The 19,167-nt window shown below is 50.7% G+C and overlaps 1 protein-coding gene across 1 annotated transcript in view; it reads left to right on the forward strand.

Annotated features, from left to right (window-relative positions):
• Window positions 1–459: 459 nt before the first annotated feature.
• LOC311143851 (tensin-1-like) overlaps window positions 460–19,167 on the forward strand; it is a gene marked incomplete at its 5' end in the record, with an annotated part of 71,030 nt that continues 52,322 nt past the window's right edge. Inside the window, 3 exons of the mRNA XM_084179728.1 lie at window positions 460–566; window positions 1,145–1,257; window positions 1,367–1,427. Coding sequence (XP_084035854.1) covers window positions 460–566; window positions 1,145–1,257; window positions 1,367–1,427 — 281 coding nt within the window. The remainder of the gene's footprint in view (window positions 567–1,144; window positions 1,258–1,366; window positions 1,428–19,167) is intronic.

Genomic DNA, 19,167 nt, shown 5'->3' on the forward strand with positions numbered 1-19,167 from the left:
GAGTTAACCACTGATTTACATAAACAATAGATATTTTCAAACCTGTTTTTCTTATGTTCTGGTTGAGATGTTCCCCTCATTAAACAGTAGGCGTACTCTGGTAGTTGTGCCATGTAGACGGCAGGTGTTACTTCAATGTACTACAGTCATGTCCGCAAAACACTACTGTGAATACTATAGTTTACTACAGTCATGTCTGCAAAAACACTACAGAAAATACTATATTATACTACAGTCATGTCCGCAAAACACTACAGTGAATACTATAGTTTACTACAGTCATGTCTGCAAAAACACTACAGAAAATACTATATTATACTACAGTCATGTCTGCAAAAACACTACAGAAAATACAATATTTTACTACAGTCATGTCTGCAAAAACACTATAGTGAATACTATACAGTAAATCTGCAAAAACACTACAGTAAAATGTGGGCGGGGACAGGTTCTGACGAGATGTTTGTCTCTTTTGTGTTTAGTGCCGACCAGGCCCTGGACAGGTTCGCCATGAAGAGGTTCTATGAAGACAAAGTACTTCCTGTGGGTCAGCCATCTCAGAAGAGGTCAGTTTCCCTTCTACTTCCTCTTTAACCCCACTATCATTTCCTGTTTCATGTCTCTTTATGAATTTGACCCCAGAGTGAAGTGAGATACTCGACCAATAGAGTTGGATTCAAGTTCATCTTACTCTCCAAACCACTCTCTTTGTCTTTCTTTCAATTGGTTGACATTTTCTATAGCGGCGACGGAGGCCTCCTTGTACTTTTGCATCCCAGTTTTATAGAGTTAAGGCAATATCTGATTCATCCGTAGACTGAAAGTCATAAGTGAATACGCATGATGTCATCTTCTGTTGTTGTCTTTGCAAAGGTCATAAGTAGAGATATCATGTCCAGTTTACACCAGTGGCATGCCAATCCGTCTGGTGACAAAACATTAACATTCTGAATTTTTTCTCTCTCCTGTTCTCCCTTGCTCTCTCCTGTTCACTCTCTCCTGTTCTCTCTCTCTCTCTCTCTCTCTCTCTCTCTCTCTCTCTCTCTCTCTCTCTCTCTCTCTCTCTCTCTCTCTCTCTCTCTCTCTCTGTCTCTCTGTCTCTCTCTCTCTCCTGTCTCTCCTCTCTCTCCTGTCTCTCCTCCAGGTATGTACAGTACTTCAGCGGTCTTCTTTCTGGACATATCAAGATCAACAACAAACCCCTGTTCCTTCACCACGTCATCATGCACGGCATCCCCAACTTTGAGTCCAAAGGAGGTGAGAGTTGACGCGCACACACAAACACACGTGCATACACATGCACGCATGCACACTTAATACACACACACACCTTGTTTTTACTCAATGTTCTGTGACGGCTTTTCAGGTTGTCGCCCTTTCCTCAAGATCTACCAGGCCATGCAGCCAGTCTACACATCTGGGATCTAGTAAGCACACACACACACAGTCTTGCGGAGCTAACTTTGTGGGGACATACAATTCAGTCCCATTCAAAATCATATCCCTAACCCTAACCCAAAAACCTCAAACCTAAACCTAACCCTAGCTCCTAACCCTAAAACTAACCATATCTCCTAACCCTAAACCTAATTCTAACCCTGACACTAATTCTAACCTTATCCCTAAACCCCCTAGAAATAGCATTTGACCTTGTGGGGACCAACAAAATGTCCCCAGTTGGTCAAATTTCTCTTGGTTTACTATTCTATTATAGTTAAACACATCCACACCCACCCCCACACACACACACACACACACACACACGTACACACGTACACACGTACACACGTACACACACACACACACACACACACACACACACACACACACACACACACACACACACACACACACACACACACACACACAGTAAATCCCCAGCCCGTCTCTAGTTCCCCAGTCTCTAGTTCCCCAGTCTCTAGTTCCCCAGCCCCAGTCTCTAGTTCTCCAGTCTCTAGTTCCCCAGTCTCTAGTTCCCTAGCCCCAGTCTCTAGTTCTCCAGTCTCTAGTTCCCCAGCCCCAGTATCTAGTTCCACAGTCTCTAGTTCCCCAGTCTCTAGTTCCACAGTCTCTAGTTCCCCAGTCTCTAGTTCCCCAGTCTCTAGTTCCCCAGTCTCTAGTTCCCCAGTCTCTAGTGTCCCAGTCTCTAGTTCCCCAGTCTCTAGTTCCCCAGTCTCTAGTTCCCCAGTCTCTAGTTTCCCAGTCTCTAGTTCTCCAGTCTCTAGTTCCCCAGCCCCAGTCTCTAGTTCCCCAGTCTCTAGTTCCCCAGCCCCAGTCTCTAGTTCCCCAGTCTCTAGTTCCCCAGCCCCAGTCTCTAGTTCCCCAGTCTCTAGTTTCCCAGTCTCTAGTTTCCCAGTCTCTAGTTCTCCAGTCTCTAGTTCCCCAGCCCCAGTCTCTAGTTCCCCAGCCCCAGTCTCTAGTTCCCCAGTCTCTAGTTCCCCAGCCCCAGTCTCTAGTTCCCCAGTCTCTAGTTCCCCAGTCTCTAGTTCCCCAGTCTCTAGTTCCCCAGTCTCTAGTTCCCCAGCCCCAGTCTCTAGTTCCCAAGTCTCTAGTTTCCCAGTCTCTAGTTCCCAGTCTCTAGTTTCCCAGTCTCTAGTTCCCCAGTCTCTAGTTTCCCAGTCTCTAGTTCCCCAGTCTCTAGTTCCCCAGTCTCTAGTTCCCCAGCCCCAGTCTCTAGTTTCCCAGTCTCTAGTTTCCCAGTCTCTAGTTCCCCAGTCTCTAGTTCCCCAGTCTCTAGTTCCCCAGTCTCTAGTTCCCCAGTCTCTAGTTCCCCAGTCTCTACTTCCGCAGTCTCTAGTTCCCCAGCCCCAGTCTCTAGTTCCCCAGTCTCTAGTTCCCCAGTCTCTAGTTTCCCAGTCTCTAGTTCCCCAGTCTCTAGTTCCACAGTCTCTAGTTCCCCAGTCTCTAGTTCCCCAGTCTCTAGTTCCCCAGTCTCTAGTTCCCCAGTCTCTAGTTTCCCAGTCTCTTGTGCCCCAGTCTCTAGTTCCCCAGTCTCTAGTTCCCCAGTCTCTAGTTCCCCAGCCCCAGTCTCTAGTTCTCCAGTCTCTAGTTCCCCAGCCCCAGTATCTAGTTCCCCAGTCTCTAGTTCCCCAGTCTCTAGTTCCCCAGTCTCTAGTTCCCCAGTCTCTAGTTTCCCAGTCTCTAGTTCCCCAGTCTCTAGTTCCCCAGCCCCAGTCTCTAGTTCCCCAGCCCCAGTCTCTAGTTCCCCAGCCCCAGTCTCTAGTTCCCCAGTCTCTAGTTCTCCAGTCTCTAGTTCCCCAGTCTCTAGTTCCCCAGTCTCTCGTTCCCCAGTCTCTAGTTCCCTAGTCTCTAGTTCCCCAGTCTCTAGTTCCCCAGTCTCTAGTTCTCCAGTCTCTAGTTCCCCAGTCTCTAGTTCCCCAGTCTCTCGTTCCCCAGTCTCTAGTTCCCCAGTCTCTAGTTCCCCAGTCTCTAGTTCCCCAGTCTTTAGTTCCCCAGTATCTAGTTCCCCAGTCTTTAGTTCCCCAGTATCTAGTTCCCCAGTCTCTAGTTCCCCAGTCTCTAGTTCCCCAGTCTCTTGTGCCCCAGTCTCTAGTTCCCCAGTCTCTAGTTCCCCAGTCTCTAGTTCCCCAGTCTCTAGTTCCCCAGTCTCTAGTTCCCCAGTCTCTAGTTCCACAGTCTCTAGTTCCCCAGTCTCTAGTTCCCCAGTCTCTAGTTCCACAGTCTCTAGTTCCCCAGTCTCTAGTTCCCCAGTCTCTAGTTCCACAGTCTATAGTTCCCCAGTCTCTAGTTCCCCAGTCTCTTGTGCCCCAGTATCTAGTTCCCCAGTCTCTAGTTCCACAGTCTCTAGTTCCCCAGTATCTAGTTTCCCAGTCTCTAGTTCCCCAGTCTTTAGTTCCCCAGTCTCTGTTCCCCAGTCTCTAGTTCCCCAGTCTCTAGTTCCCCAATCTCTAGTTCCCCAGTCTCTAGTTCCACAGTCTCTAGTTCCTCAGTCTCTAGTTCCCCAGTCTCTAGTTCCCCAGTCTCTAGTTTCCCAGTCTCTAGTTCCCCAGTCTCTAGTTCCCCAGTCTCTAGGTTCCCAGTCTCTAGTTCCCCAGCCCCAGTCTCTAGTTCCCCGGTCTCTAGTTCCTCAGTCTCTAGGTCCCCAGTCTCTAGTTCCCCAGTCTTTAGTTCCCCAGTATCTAGTTCCCCAGTCTCTAGTTCCCCAGTCTCTTGTGCCCCAGTATCTAGTTCCCCAGTCTCTAGTTCCCCAGTCTCTAGTTTCCCAGTCTCTAGTTCCCCAGTCTTTAGTTCCCCATTCTCTAGTTCCACAGTCTCTAGTTCCTCAGTCTCTAGTTCCCCAGTCTCTAGTTCCCCAGTCTCTAGTTCCCCAGTCTCTAGTTCCTCAGTCTTTAGTTCCCCAGTCTCTAGTTCCCCAGCCCCAGTCTCTAGTTCCCCAGTCTCTAGTTCCTCAGTCTCTAGTTCCCCAGTCTCTAGTTCCCCAGTCTCTAGTTCCCCAGTCTCTAGTTCCCCAGTCTCTAGTTCCCCAGTCTCTAGTTCCCCAGTCTTTAGTTCCCCATTCTCTTGTTTCCCAGTCTCTAGTTCCACAGTCTCTAGTTCCCCAGTCTCTAGTTCCCCAGTCTCTAGTTCCCCAGTCTTTAGTTCCCCAGTCTCTAGTTCCTCAGTATCTAGTTCCCCAGTCTCTAGTTCCCCAGTCTCTAGTTCCCCAGTCTCTAGTTCCCCAGTCTCTTGTGCCCCAGTATCTAGTTCCCCAGTCTCTAGTTCCCCAGTCTCTTGTGCCCCAGTCTCTAGTTCCCCAGTCTCTAGTTTCCCAGTCTCTAGTTCCCCAGTCTTTAGTTCCCCATTCTCTAGTTCCACAGTCTCTAGTTCCTCAGTCTCTAGTTCCCCAGTCTTTAGTTCCCCAGTCTCTAGTTCCCCAGCCCCAGTCTCTAGTTCCCCAGTCTCTAGTTCCCCAGTCTTTAGTTCCCCAGTCTCTAGTTCCCCAGTCTCTAGTTCCACAGTCTCTAGTTCCCCAGTCTCTAGTTCCCCAGTCTCTAGTTCCCCAGTCTCTAGTTCCACAGTCTCTAGTTCCCCAGTCTCTAGTTCCCCAGCCTCTAGTTCCACAGACTCTAGTTCCCCAGCCTCTAGTTCCAGTCTCTAGTTTCCCAGTCTCTAGTTCCACAGTCTCTAGTTCCCCAGCCCCAGTTTCTAGTTCCCCAGTCTTTAGTTACCCAGTCTCTAGTTCCCCAGTCTCTAGTTCCCCAGTCTCTAGTTCCCCAATCTCTAGTTCCCCAGTCTCTAGTTCCACAGTCTCTAGTTCCTCAGTCTCTAGTTCCCCAGTCTCTAGTTCCCCAGTCTCTGGTTTCCCAGTCTCTAGTTCCCCAGTCTCTAGTTCCACAGTCTCTAGGTTCCCAGTCTCTAGTTCCCCAGTCTCTAGTTCCCCAGTCTCTAGTTCCCCAGTCTCTAGTTCCACAGTCTCTAGTACCCCAGTCTCTAGTTCCCCAGTCTCTAGTTCCCCAGTCTCTAGTTCCCCAGTCTCTAGTTCCCCAGTCTCTCGTTCCCCAGTCTCTAGTTCAACAGTCTCTAGTTCCTCAGTCTCTAGTTCCCCAGTCTCTAGTTCCCCAGTCTCTAGTTCCACAGTCTCTAGTTCCTCAGTCTATAGTTCCCCAGTCTCTAGTTCCCCAGTCTCTAGTTCCCCAGCCCCAGTCTCTAGTTCCCCAGTCTCTAGTTCCTCAGTCTCTAGTTCCCCAGTCTCTAGTTCCCCAGTCTTTAGTTCCCCAGTATCTAGTTCCCCAGTCTCTAGTTCCCCAGTCTCCTGTGCCCCAGTCTCCTGTGCTTCAGTATCTAGTTCCCCAGTCTCTAGTTCCCATTCTCTTGTGCCCCAGTCTCTAGTTCCCCAGTCTCTAGTTTCCCAGTCTCTAGTTCCCCAGTCTTTAGTTCCCCATTCTCTAGTTCCACAGTCTCTAGTTCCTCAGTCTCTAGTTCCCCAGTCTCTAGTTCCCCAGTCTCTAGTTCCCCAGTCTCTAGTTCCTCAGTCTTTAGTTCCCCAGTCTCTAGTTCCCCAGCCCCAGTCTCTAGTTCCCCAGTCTCTAGTTCCTCAGTCTCTAGTTCCCCAGTCTTTAGTTCCCCAGTCTCTAGTTCCCCAGTCTCTAGTTCCCCAGTCTCTAGTTCCCCAGTCTTTAGTTCCCCAGTCTCTAGTTCCCCAGTCTCTAGTTCCACAGTCTCTAGTTCCCCAGTCTCTAGTTCCCCAGTCTCTAGTTCCCCAGTCTCTTGTGCCCCAGTCTCTAGTTCCCCAGTCTCTAGTTTCCCAGTCTCTAGTTCCCCAGTCTTTATTTCCCCATTCTCTAGTTCCACAGTCTCTAGTTCCTCAGTCTCTAGTTCCCCAATTTCTAGTTCCTCAGTCTTTAGTTCCCCAGTCTCTAGTTCCCCAGCCCCAGTCTCTAGTTCCCCAGTCTCTAGTTCCACAGTCTCTAGTTCCCCAGTCTCTAGTTCCCCAGCCTCTAGTTCTCCAGTCTCTCGTTCCCCAGTCTCTAGTTCCACAGTCTCTAGTTCCTCAGTCTCTAGTTCCCCAGTCTCTAGTTCCCCAGTCTCTAGTTTCCCAGTCTCTAGTTCCTCAGTCTATAGTTCCCCAGTCTCTAGTTCCCCAGTCTCTAGTTCCTCAGTCTTTAGTTCCCCAGTCTCTAGTTCCCCAGCCCCAGTCTCTAGTTCCCCAGTCTCTAGTTCCCCAGTCTTTAGTTCCCCAGTATCTAGTTCCCCAGTCTCTAGTTCCACAGTCTCCTGTGCCCCAGTATCTAGTTCCCCAGTCTCTACTTCCCCAGTCTCTTGTGCCCCAGTCTCTAGTTCCCCAGTCTCTAGTTTCCCAGTCTCTAGTTCCCCAGTCTTTAGTTCCCCATTCTCTAGTTCCACAGTCTCTAGTTCCTCAGTCTCTAGTTCCCCAGTCTCTAGTTCCCCAGTCTCTAGTTCCTCAGTCTTTAGTTCCCCAGTCTCTAGTTCCCCAGCCCCAGTCTCTAGTTCTCCAGTCTTTAGTTCCCCAGTCTCTAGTTCCTCAGTCTCTAGTTCCCCAGTCTCTAGTTCCCCAGTCTTTAGTTCCCCAGTATCTAGTTCCCCAGTCTCTAGTTCCCCAGTCTCTTGTGCCCCAGTATCTAGTTCCCCAGTCTCTAGTTCCCCAGTCTCTTGTGCCCCAGTCTCTAGTTCCCCAGTCTTTATTTCCCCATTCTCTAGTTCCACAGTCTCTAGTTCCTCAGTCTCTAGTTCCCCAGTCTCTAGTTCATCAGTCTTTAGTTCCCCAGTCTCTAGTTCCCCAGCCCCAGTCTCTAGTTCCCCAGTCTCTAGTTCCTCAGTCTCTAGTTCCCCAGTCTCTAGTTTCCCAGTCTCTAGTTCCCCAGTCTTTAGTTCCCCATTCTCTAGTTCCACAGTCTCTAGTTCCTCAGTCTCTAGTTCCCCAGTCTCTAGTTCCCCAGTCTCTAGTTCCCCAGTCTCTAGTTCCTCAGTCTTTAGTTCCCCAGTCTCTAGTTCCCCAGCCCCAGTCTCTAGTTCCCCAGTCTCTAGTTCCTCAGTCTCTAGTTCCCCAGTCTTTAGTTCCCCAGTCTCTAGTTCCCCAGTCTCTAGTTCCCCAGTCTCTAGTTCCCCAGTCTTTAGTTCCCCAGTCTCTAGTTCCCCAGTCTCTAGTTCCACAGTCTCTAGTTCCCCAGTCTCTAGTTCCCCAGTCTCTAGTTCCCCAGTCTCTTGTGCCCCAGTCTCTAGTTCCCCAGTCTCTAGTTTCCCAGTCTCTAGTTCCCCAGTCTTTATTTCCCCATTCTCTAGTTCCACAGTCTCTAGTTCCTCAGTCTCTAGTTCCCCAATTTCTAGTTCCTCAGTCTTTAGTTCCCCAGTCTCTAGTTCCCCAGCCCCAGTCTCTAGTTCCCCAGTCTCTAGTTCCACAGTCTCTAGTTCCCCAGTCTCTAGTTCCCCAGCCTCTAGTTCTCCAGTCTCTCGTTCCCCAGTCTCTAGTTCCACAGTCTCTAGTTCCTCAGTCTCTAGTTCCCCAGTCTCTAGTTCCCCAGTCTCTAGTTCCCCAGTCTCTAGTTCCTCAGTCTTTAGTTCCCCAGTCTCTAGTTCCCCAGCCCCAGTCTCTAGTTCCCCAGTCTCTAGTTCCCCAGTCTTTAGTTCCCCAGTATCTAGTTCCCCAGTCTCTAGTTCCACAGTCTCCTGTGCCCCAGTATCTAGTTCCCCAGTCTCTACTTCCCCAGTCTCTTGTGCCCCAGTCTCTAGTTCCCCAGTCTCTAGTTTCCCAGTCTCTAGTTCCCCAGTCTTTAGTTCCCCATTCTCTAGTTCCACAGTCTCTAGTTCCTCAGTCTCTAGTTCCCCAGTCTCTAGTTCCCCAGTCTCTAGTTCCTCAGTCTTTAGTTCCCCAGTCTCTAGTTCCCCAGCCCCAGTCTCTAGTTCTCCAGTCTTTAGTTCCCCAGTCTCTAGTTCCTCAGTCTCTAGTTCCCCAGTCTCTAGTTCCCCAGTCTTTAGTTCCCCAGTATCTAGTTCCCCAGTCTCTAGTTCCCCAGTCTCTTGTGCCCCAGTATCTAGTTCCCCAGTCTCTAGTTCCCCAGTCTCTTGTGCCCCAGTCTCTAGTTCCCCAGTCTTTATTTCCCCATTCTCTAGTTCCACAGTCTCTAGTTCCTCAGTCTCTAGTTCCCCAGTCTCTAGTTCATCAGTCTTTAGTTCCCCAGTCTCTAGTTCCCCAGCCCCAGTCTCTAGTTCCCCAGTCTCTAGTTCCTCAGTCTCTAGTTCCCCAGTCTCTAGTTCCCCAGTCTCTAGTTCCCCAGTCTCTAGTTCCCCAGTCATTAGTTCCCCAGTCTCTAGTTCCCCAGTCTCTAGTTCCACAGTCTCTAGTTCCCCAGTCTCTAGTTCCCCAGTCTCTAGTTCCCCAGTCTTTAGTTCCCCAGTCTCTAGTTCCCCAGTCTCTAGTTCCACAGTCTCTAGTTCCCCAGTCTCTAGTTCCCCAGTCTCTAGTTCCCCAGTCTCTAGTTCCACAGTCTCTAGTTCCCCAGTCTCTAGTTCCCCAGTCTCTAGTTCCCCAGTCTCTAGTTCCCCAGCCTCTAGTTCCACAGTCTCTAGTTCCCCAGCCTCTAGTTCCACAGTCTCTAGTTTCCCAGTCTCTAGTTCCACAGTCTCTAGTTCCCCAGCCCCAGTCTCTAGTTCCCCAGTCTCTAGTTCCCCAGTCTCTAGTTCCCCAGTCTTTAGTTCCCCAGTCTCTAGTTCCCCAGTCTCTAGTTCCACAGTCTCTAGTTCCCCAGTCTCTAGTTCCCCAGTCTCTAGTTCCCCAGTCTCTAGTTCCACAGTCTCTAGTTCCCCAGTCTCTAGTTCCCCAGTCTCTAGTTCCCCAGTCTCTAGTTCCCCAGCCTCTAGTTCCACAGTCTCTAGTTCCCCAGCCTCTAGTTCCACAGTCTCTAGTTTCCCAGTCTCTAGTTCCCCAGTCTCTAGTTCCCCAGTCTCTAGTTCCCCAGCCTCTAGTTCCCCTGTCTCTAGTTTCCCAGTCTCTAGTTCCACAGTCTCTAGTTCCCCATTGTCTCGTTCCCCTGTCTCTAGTTCCCCAGTCTCTAGTTCCCCATTCTCTCGTTCCCCAGTCTCTAGTTTCCCAGTCTCTAGTTCCCCAGTCTCTAGTTCCTCAGTCTCTAGTTCCCCAGTCTCTAGTTCCCCATTATCTCGTTCCCCAGTCTCTAGTTCCCCAGTCTCTAGTTCCCCAGTCTCTAATTCCTCAGTCTCTAGTTCCCCAGTCTCTAGTTCCCCATTATCTCGTTCCCCAGTCTCTAGTTCCCCAGTTTCTAGTTCCCCAGTCTTTAGTTCCCCAGTCTCTAGTTCCCCAGTCTCTAGTTCCACAGTCTCTAGTTCCCCAGTCTCTAGTTCCCCAGTCTCTAGTTCCCCAGTGTATAGTTCCACAGTCTCTAGTTCCCCAGTCTCTAGTTCCCCAGCCTCTAGTTCCACAGTCTCTAGTTCCCCAGTCTCTAGTTCCACAGTCTCTAGTTCCACAGTCTCTAGTTCCCCAGTCTCTAGTTCCCCATTATCTCGTTCCCCAGTCTCTAGTTCCCCAGTCTCTAGTTCCCCAGTCTCTAGTTCCTCAGTCTCTAGTTCCCCAGTCTCTAGTTCCCCATTATCACGTTCCCCAGTCTCTAGTTCCCCAGTTTCTAGTTCCCCAGTCTCTAGTTCCCCAGTCTCTAGTTCCCCAGTCTCTAGTTCCACAGTCTCTAGTTCCCCAGTCTCTAGTTCCCCAGTCTCTAGTTCCCCAGTGTATAGTTCCACAGTCTCTAGTTCCCCAGTCTCTAGTTCCCCAGCCTCTAGTTCCACAGTCTCTAGTTCCCCAGTCTCTAGTTCCACAGTCTCTAGTTCCCCAGCCCCAGTCTCTAGTTCCCCATTCTCTCGTTCCCCTGTCTCTAGTTCCCCAGTCTCTAGTTCCCCATTCTCTCGTTCCCCATTCTCTCGTTCCCCTGTCTCTCGTTCCCCAGTCTCTAGTTCCCCATTCTCTCGTTCCCCATTCTCTCGTTCCCCTGTCTCTCGTTCCCCAGTCTCTAGTTCCCCATTCTCTCGTTCCCCATTCTCTCGTTCCCCTGTCTCTCGTTCCCCAGTCTCTAGTTCCCCAGTCTCTAGTTCCCCATTCTCTCGTTCCCCTGTCTCTAGTTCCCCAGTCTCTCGTTCCCCAGTCTCTAGTTCCCCAGTCTCTAGTTCCACAGTCTCTAGTTTCCCAGTCTCTAGTTCCACAGTCTCTAGTTCCCCAATCTCTAGTTCTCCAGTCTCTAGTTCCACAGTCTCTAGTTTCCCAGTCTCTAGTTCTCCAGTCTCTAGTTCCCCAGCCCCAGTCTCTAGTTCCCCAGTCTCTAGTTCCTCAGTCTTTAGTTCCCCAGTCTCTAGTTCCCCAGCCCCATTCTCTAGTTCCCCAGTCTCTAGTTCCTCAGTCTCTAGTTCCCCAGTCTTTAGTTCCCCAGTCTCTAGTTCCCCAGTCTCTAGTTCCCCAGTCTCTAGTTCCCCAGTCTTTAGTTCCCCAGTCTCTAGTTCCCCAGTCTCTAGTTCCACAGTCTCTAGTTCCCCAGTCTCTAGTTCCCCAGTCTCTAGTTCCCCAGTCTCTTGTGCCCCAGTCTCTAGTTCCCCAGTCTCTAGTTTCCCAGTCTCTAGTTCCCCAGTCTTTATTTCCCCATTCTCTAGTTCCACAGTCTCTAGTTCCTCAGTCTCTAGTTCCCCAATTTCTAGTTCCTCAGTCTTTAGTTCCCCAGTCTCTAGTTCCCCAGCCCCAGTCTCTAGTTCCCCAGTCTCTAGTTCCACAGTCTCTAGTTCCCCAGTCTCTAGTTCCCCAGCCTCTAGTTCTCCAGTCTCTCGTTCCCCAGTCTCTAGTTCCACAGTCTCTAGTTCCTCAGTCTCTAGTTCCCCAGTCTCTAGTTCCCCAGCCTCTAGTTCCCCAGTCTCTAGTTCCTCAGTCTTTAGTTCCCCAGTCTCTAGTTCCCCAGCCCCAGTCTCTAGTTCCCCAGTCTCTAGTTCCCCAGTCTTTAGTTCCCCAGTATCTAGTTCCCCAGTCTCTAGTTCCACAGTCTCCTGTGCCCCAGTATCTAGTTCCCCAGTCTCTACTTCCCCAGTCTCTTGTGCCCCAGTCTCTAGTTCCCCAGTCTCTAGTTTCCCAGTCTCTAGTTCCCCAGTCTTTAGTTCCCCATTCTCTAGTTCCACAGTCTCTAGTTCCTCAGTCTCTAGTTCCCCAGTCTCTAGTTCCCCAGTCTCTAGTTCCTCAGTCTTTAGTTCCCCAGTCTCTAGTTCCCCAGCCCCAGTCTCTAGTTCTCCAGTCTTTAGTTCCCCAGTCTCTAGTTCCTCAGTCTCTAGTTCCCCAGTCTCTAGTTCCCCAGTCTTTAGTTCCCCAGTATCTAGTTCCCCAGTCTCTAGTTCCCCAGTCTCTTGTGCCCCAGTATCTAGTTCCCCAGTCTCTAGTTCCCCAGTCTCTTGTGCCCCAGTCTCTAGTTCCCCAGTCTTTATTTCCCCATTCTCTAGTTCCACAGTCTCTAGTTCCTCAGTCTCTAGTTCCCCAGTCTCTAGTCCATCAGTCTTTAGTTCCCCAGTCTCTAGTTCCCCAGCCCCAGTCTCTAGTTCCCCAGTCTCTAGTTCCTCAGTCTCTAGTTCCCCAGTCTCTAGTTCCCCAGTCTCTAGTTCCCCAGTCATTAGTTCCCCAGTCTCTAGTTCCCCAGTCTCTAGTTCCACAGTCTCTAGTTCCCCAGTCTCTAGTTCCCCAGTCTCTAGTTCCCCAGTCTTTAGTTCCCCAGTCTCTAGTTCCCCAGTCTCTAGTTCCACAGTCTTTAGTTCCCCAGTCTCTAGTTCCCCAGCCCCAGTCTCTAGTTCCCCAGTCTCTAGTTCCACAGTCTCTAGTTCCCCAGTCTCTAGTTCCCCAGCCTCTAGTTCTCCAGTCTCTCGTTCCCCAGTCTCTAGTTCCACAGTCTCTAGTTCCTCAGTCTCTAGTTCCACAGTCTCTAGTTTCCCAGTCTCTAGTTCCACAGTCTCTAGTTCCCCAATCTCTAGTTCTCCAGTCTCTAGTTCCACAGTCTCTAGTTTCCCAGTCTCTAGTTCTCCAGTCTCTAGTTCCCCAGCCCCAGTCTCTAGTTCCCCAGTCTCTAGTTCCTCAGTCTTTAGTTCCCCAGTCTCTAGTTCCCCAGCCCCATTCTCTAGTTCCCCAGTCTCTAGTTCCTCAGTCTCTAGTTCCCCAGTCTTTAGTTCCCCAGTCTCTAGTTCCCCAGTCTCTAGTTCCCCAGTCTCTAGTTCCCCAGTCTTTAGTTCCCCAGTCTCTAGTTCCCCAGTCTCTAGTTCCCCAGTCTCTAGTTCCCCAGTCTCTTGTGCCCCAGTCTCTAGTTCCCCAGTCTCTAGTTTCCCAGTCTCTAGTTCCCCAGTCTTTATTTCCCCATTCTCTAGTTCCACAGTCTCTAGTTCCTCAGTCTCTAGTTCCCCAATTTCTAGTTCCTCAGTCTTTAGTTCCCCAGTCTCTAGTTCCCCAGCCCCAGTCTCTAGTTCCCCAGTCTCTAGTTCCACAGTCTCTAGTTCCCCAGTCTCTAGTTCCCCAGCCTCTAGTTCTCCAGTCTCTCGTTCCCCAGTCTCTAGTTCCACAGTCTCTAGTTCCTCAGTCTCTAGTTCCCCAGTCTCTAGTTCCCCAGCCTCTAGTTCCCCAGTCTCTAGTTCCTCAGTCTTTAGTTCCCCAGTCTCTAGTTCCCCAGCCCCAGTCTCTAGTTCCCCAGTCTCTAGTTCCCCAGTCTTTAGTTCCCCAGTATCTAGTTCCCCAGTCTCTAGTTCCACAGTCTCCTGTGCCCCAGTATCTAGTTCCCCAGTCTCTACTTCCCCAGTCTCTTGTGCCCCAGTCTCTAGTTCCCCAGTCTCTAGTTTCCCAGTCTCTAGTTCCCCAGTCTTTAGTTCCCCATTCTCTAGTTCCACAGTCTCTAGTTCCTCAGTCTCTAGTTCCCCAGTCTCTAGTTCCCCAGTCTCTAGTTCCTCAGTCTTTAGTTCCCCAGTCTCTAGTTCCCCAGCCCCAGTCTCTAGTTCTCCAGTCTTTAGTTCCCCAGTCTCTAGTTCCTCAGTCTCTAGTTCCCCAGTCTCTAGTTCCCCAGTCTTTAGTTCCCCAGTATCTAGTTCCCCAGTCTCTAGTTCCCCAGTCTCTTGTGCCCCAGTATCTAGTTCCCCAGTCTCTAGTTCCCCAGTCTCTTGTGCCCCAGTCTCTAGTTCCCCAGTCTTTATTTCCCCATTCTCTAGTTCCACAGTCTCTAGTTCCTCAGTCTCTAGTTCCCCAGTCTCTAGTCCATCAGTCTTTAGTTCCCCAGTCTCTAGTTCCCCAGCCCCAGTCTCTAGTTCCCCAGTCTCTAGTTCCTCAGTCTCTAGTTCCCCAGTCTCTAGTTCCCCAGTCTCTAGTTCCCCAGTCTCTAGTTCCCCAGTCATTAGTTCCCCAGTCTCTAGTTCCCCAGTCTCTAGTTCCACAGTCTCTAGTTCCCCAGTCTCTAGTTCCCCAGTCTCTAGTTCCCCAGTCTTTAGTTCCCCAGTCTCTAGTTCCCCAGTCTCTAGTTCCACAGTCTCTAGTTCCCCAGTCTCTAGTTCCCCAGTCTCTAGTTCCCCAGTCTCTAGTTCCACAGTCTCTAGTTCCCCAGTCTCTAGTTCCCCAGTCTCTAGTTCCCCAGTCTCTAGTTCCCCAGCCTCTAGTTCCACAGTCTCTAGTTCCCCAGCCTCTAGTTCCACAGTCTCTAGTTTCCCAGTCTCTAGTTCCACAGTCTCTAGTTCCCCAGCCCCAGTCTCTAGTTCCCCAGTCTCTAGTTCCCCAGTCTCTAGTTCCCCAGTCTTTAGTTCCCCAGTCTCTAGTTCCCCAGTCTCTAGTTCCACAGTCTCTAGTTCCCCAGTCTCTAGTTCCCCAGTCTCTAGTTCCCCAGTCTCTAGTTCCACAGTCTCTAGTTCCCCAGTCTCTAGTTCCCCAGTCTCTAGTTCCCCAGTCTCTAGTTCCCCAGCCTCTAGTTCCACAGTCTCTAGTTCCCCAGCCTCTAGTTCCACAGTCTCTAGTTTCCCAGTCTCTAGTTCCCCAGTCTCTAGTTCCCCAGTCTCTAGTTCCCCAGCCTCTAGTTCCCCTGTCTCTAGTTTCCCAGTCTCTAGTTCCACAGTCTCTAGTTCCCCATTGTCTCGTTCCCCAGTCTCTAGTTCCACAGTCTCTAGTTCCCCATTCTCTCGTTCCCCATTCTCTCGTTCCCCAGTCTCTAGTTTCCCAGTCTCTAGTTCCCCAGTCTCTAGTTCCCCAATTTCTAGTTCCTCAGTCTTTAGTTCCCCAGTCTCTAGTTCCCCAGCCCCAGTCTCTAGTTCCCCAGTCTCTAGTTCCACAGTCTCTAGTTCCCCAGTCTCTAGTTCCCCAGCCTCTAGTTCTCCAGTCTCTCGTTCCCCAGTCTCTAGTTCCACAGTCTCTAGTTCCTCAGTCTCTAGTTCCCCAGTCTCTAGTTCCCCAGTCTCTAGTTCCCCAGTCTCTAGTTCCTCAGTCTTTAGTTCCCCAGTCTCTAGTTCCCCAGCCCCAGTCTCTAGTTCCCCAGTCTCTAGTTCCCCAGTCTTTAGTTCCCCAGTATCTAGTTCCCCAGTCTCTAGTTCCACAGTCTCCTGTGCCCCAGTATCTAGTTCCCCAGTCTCTACTTCCCCAGTCTCTTGTGCCCCAGTCTCTAGTTCCCCAGTCTCTAGTTTCCCAGTCTCTAGTTCCCCAGTCTTTAGTTCCCCATTCTCTAGTTCCACAGTCTCTAGTTCCTCAGTCTCTAGTTCCCCAGTCTCTAGTTCCCCAGTCTCTAGTTCCTCAGTCTTTAGTTCCCCAGTCTCTAGTTCCCCAGCCCCAGTCTCTAGTTCTCCAGTCTTTAGTTCCCCAGTCTCTAGTTCCTCAGTCTCTAGTTCCCCAGTCTCTAGTTCCCCAGTCTTTAGTTCCCCAGTATCTAGTTCCCCAGTCTCTAGTTCCCCAGTCTCTTGTGCCCCAGTATCTAGTTCCCCAGTCTCTAGTTCCCCAGTCTCTTGTGCCCCAGTCTCTAGTTCCCCAGTCTTTATTTCCCCATTCTCTAGTTCCACAGTCTCTAGTTCCTCAGTCTCTAGTTCCCCAGTCTCTAGTCCATCAGTCTTTAGTTCCCCAGTCTCTAGTTCCCCAGCCCCAGTCTCTAGTTCCCCAGTCTCTAGTTCCTCAGTCTCTAGTTCCCCAGTCTCTAGTTCCCCAGTCTCTAGTTCCCCAGTCTCTAGTTCCCCAGTCATTAGTTCCCCAGTCTCTAGTTCCCCAGTCTCTAGTTCCACAGTCTCTAGTTCCCCAGTCTCTAGTTCCCCAGTCTCTAGTTCCCCAGTCTTTAGTTCCCCAGTCTCTAGTTCCCCAGTCTCTAGTTCCACAGTCTCTAGTTCCCCAGTCTCTAGTTCCCCAGTCTCTAGTTCCCCAGTCTCTAGTTCCACAGTCTCTAGTTCCCCAGTCTCTAGTTCCCCAGTCTCTAGTTCCCCAGTCTCTAGTTCCCCAGCCTCTAGTTCCACAGTCTCTAGTTCCCCAGCCTCTAGTTCCACAGTCTCTAGTTTCCCAGTCTCTAGTTCCACAGTCTCTAGTTCCCCAGCCCCAGTCTCTAGTTCCCCAGTCTCTAGTTCCCCAGTCTCTAGTTCCCCAGTCTTTAGTTCCCCAGTCTCTAGTTCCCCAGTCTCTAGTTCCACAGTCTCTAGTTCCCCAGTCTCTAGTTCCCCAGTCTCTAGTTCCCCAGTCTCTAGTTCCACAGTCTCTAGTTCCCCAGTCTCTAGTTCCCCAGTCTCTAGTTCCCCAGTCTCTAGTTCCCCAGCCTCTAGTTCCACAGTCTCTAGTTCCCCAGCCTCTAGTTCCACAGTCTCTAGTTTCCCAGTCTCTAGTTCCCCAGTCTCTAGTTCCCCAGTCTCTAGTTCCCCAGCCTCTAGTTCCCCTGTCTCTAGTTTCCCAGTCTCTAGTTCCACAGTCTCTAGTTCCCCATTGTCTCGTTCCCCAGTCTCTAGTTCCACAGTCTCTAGTTCCCCATTCTCTCGTTCCCCATTCTCTCGTTCCCCAGTCTCTAGTTTCCCAGTCTCTAGTTCCCCAGTCTCTAGTTCCCCATTCTCTCGTTCCCCAGTCTCTAGTTCCCCAGTCTATAGTTTCCCAGTCTCTAGTTCCCCAGTCTCTAGTTCCCCATTCTCTCGTTCCCCAGTCTCTAGTTTCCCAGTCTCTAGTTCCCCAGTCTCTAGTTCCTCAGTCTCTAGTTCCCCAGTCTCTAGTTCCCCATTATCTCGTTCCCCAGTCTCTAGTTCCCCAGTCTCTAGTTCCCCAGTCTCTAGTTCCTCAGTCTCTAGTTCCCCAGTCTCTAGTTCCCCATTATCTCGTTCCCCAGTCTCTAGTTCCCCAGTTTCTAGTTCCCCAGTCTTTAGTTCCCCAGTCTCTAGTTCCCCAGTCTCTAGTTCCACAGTCTCTAGTTCCCCAGTCTCTAGTTCCCCAGTCTCTAGTTCCCCAGTGTATAGTTCCACAGTCTCTAGTTCCCCAGTCTCTAGTTCCCCAGCCTCTAGTTCCACAGTCTCTAGTTCCCCAGTCTCTAGTTCCACAGTCTCTAGTTCCACAGTCTCTAGTTCCCCAGTCTCTAGTTCCCCATTATCTCGTTCCCCAGTCTCTAGTTCCCCAGTCTCTAGTTCCCCAGTCTCTAGTTCCTCAGTCTCTAGTTCCCCAGTCTCTAGTTCCCCATTATCACGTTCCCCAGTCTCTAGTTCCCCAGTTTCTAGTTCCCCAGTCTCTAGTTCCCCAGTCTCTAGTTCCCCAGTCTCTAGTTCCACAGTCTCTAGTTCCCCAGTCTCTAGTTCCCCAGTCTCTAGTTCCCCAGTGTATAGTTCCACAGTCTCTAGTTCCCCAGTCTCTAGTTCCCCAGCCTCTAGTTCCACAGTCTCTAGTTCCCCAGTCTCTAGTTCCACAGTCTCTAGTTCCCCAGCCCCAGTCTCTAGTTCCCCATTCTCTCGTTCCCCTGTCTCTAGTTCCCCAGTCTCTAGTTCCCCATTCTCTCGTTCCCCATTCTCTCGTTCCCCTGTCTCTCGTTCCCCAGTCTCTAGTTCCCCATTCTCTCGTTCCCCATTCTCTCGTTCCCCTGTCTCTCGTTCCCCAGTCTCTAGTTCCCCATTCTCTCGTTCCCCATTCTCTCGTTCCCCTGTCTCTCGTTCCCCAGTCTCTAGTTCCCCAGTCTCTAGTTCCCCATTCTCTCGTTCCCCTGTCTCTAGTTCCCCAGTCTCTCGTTCCCCAGTCTCTAGTTCCCCATTCTCTCGTTCCCCATTCTCTCGTTCCCCAGTCTCTAGTTCCACAGTCTCTAGTTCCCCATTCTCTCGTTCCCCTGTCTCTAGTTCCCCATTCTCTCGTTCCCCATTCTCTCGTTCCCCAGTCTCTCGTTCCCCATTCTCTCGTTCCCCAGTCTCTAGTTCCCCAGTCTCTAGTTCCCCAGTCTCTAGTTCCTCAGTCTCTAGTTCCCCAGTCTCTAGTTCCACAGTCTCTAGTTCCCCAGTCTCTAGTTCCCCAGTCTCTAGTTCCCCAGTCTCTAGTTCCCCAGTCTCTAGTTCCACAGTCTCTAGTTCCCCAGTCTCTAGTTCCCCAGCCTCTAGTTCCACAGTCTCTAGTTCCCCAGCCTCTAGTTCCACAGTCTCTAGTTTCCCAGTCTCTAGTTCCACAGTCTCTAGTTCCCCAGTCTCTAGTTCCCCAGCCCCAGTCTCTAGTTCCCCAGTCTCTAGTTCCACAGTCTCTAGTTCCCCAGTCTCTAGTTCCCCAGTCTCTAGTTCCCCAGCCCCAGTCTTTAGTTCCCCAGTCTCTAGTTCCACAGTCTCTAGTTTCCCAGTCTCTAGTTCCACAGTCTCTAGTTCCCCAGCCCCAGTCTTTAGTTCCCCAGTCTCTAGTTCCACAGTCTCTAGTTTCCCAGTCTCTAGTTCCCCAGTCTCTAGTTCCACAGTCTCTAGTTCCCCAGTCTCTAGTTCCCCAGTCTCTAGTTCCACAGTCTCTAGTTCCCCAATCTCTAGTTCTCCAGTCTCTAGTTCCCCAGTCTCTAGTTCCCCAGTCTCTAGTTCCACAGTCTCTAGTTCCCCAGTCTCTAGTTCCCCAGTCTCTAGTTCCACAGTCTCTCGTTCCCCAATCTCTAGTTCCCCAGTCTCTAGTTCCCCAGTCTCTAGTTCTCCAGTCTCTAGTTCCCCAGTCTTTAGTTCCCCAGTCTCTAGTTCCACAGTCTCTAGTTTCCCAGTCTCTAGTTCCCCAATCTCTAGTTCTCCAGTCTCTAGTTCCCCAGTCTCTAGTTTCCCAGTCTCTAGTTCCCCAGTCTCTAGTTTCCCAGTCTCTAGTTCCCCAGTCTCTAGTTCCCCAGTCTCTAGTTCCCCATTCTCTAGTTCCCCAGTCTCTAGTTCCCCAGCCCCAGTCTCTAGTTCCCCAGTCTCTAGTTCCACAGACTCTAGTTCCCCAGTCTCTAGTTTCCCAGTCTCTAGTTCCCCAGTCTCTAGTTCCCCAGTCTCTAGTTCCCCATTCTCTAGTTCCCCAGTCTCTAGTTCCCCAGCCCCAGTCTCTAGTTCCCCAGTCTCTAGTTCCCCAGTCTCTAGTTCCCCAGTCTCTAGTTCCCCAGTCTCTAGTTCCCCAGTCTCTAGTTCCCCAGTCTCTAGTTCCACAGTCTCTAGTTCCCCAGCCCCAGTCTTTAGTTCCCCAGTCTCTAGTTCCACAGTCTCTAGTTCCCCAGTCTCTAGTTCCACAGTCTCTAGTTCCCCAATCTCTAG

The sequence above is a fragment of the Coregonus lavaretus genome (assembly GCF_964263955.1).
Source record: "Coregonus lavaretus genome assembly, chromosome: 16".
NCBI lineage: Eukaryota > Metazoa > Chordata > Actinopteri > Salmoniformes > Salmonidae > Coregonus > Coregonus lavaretus.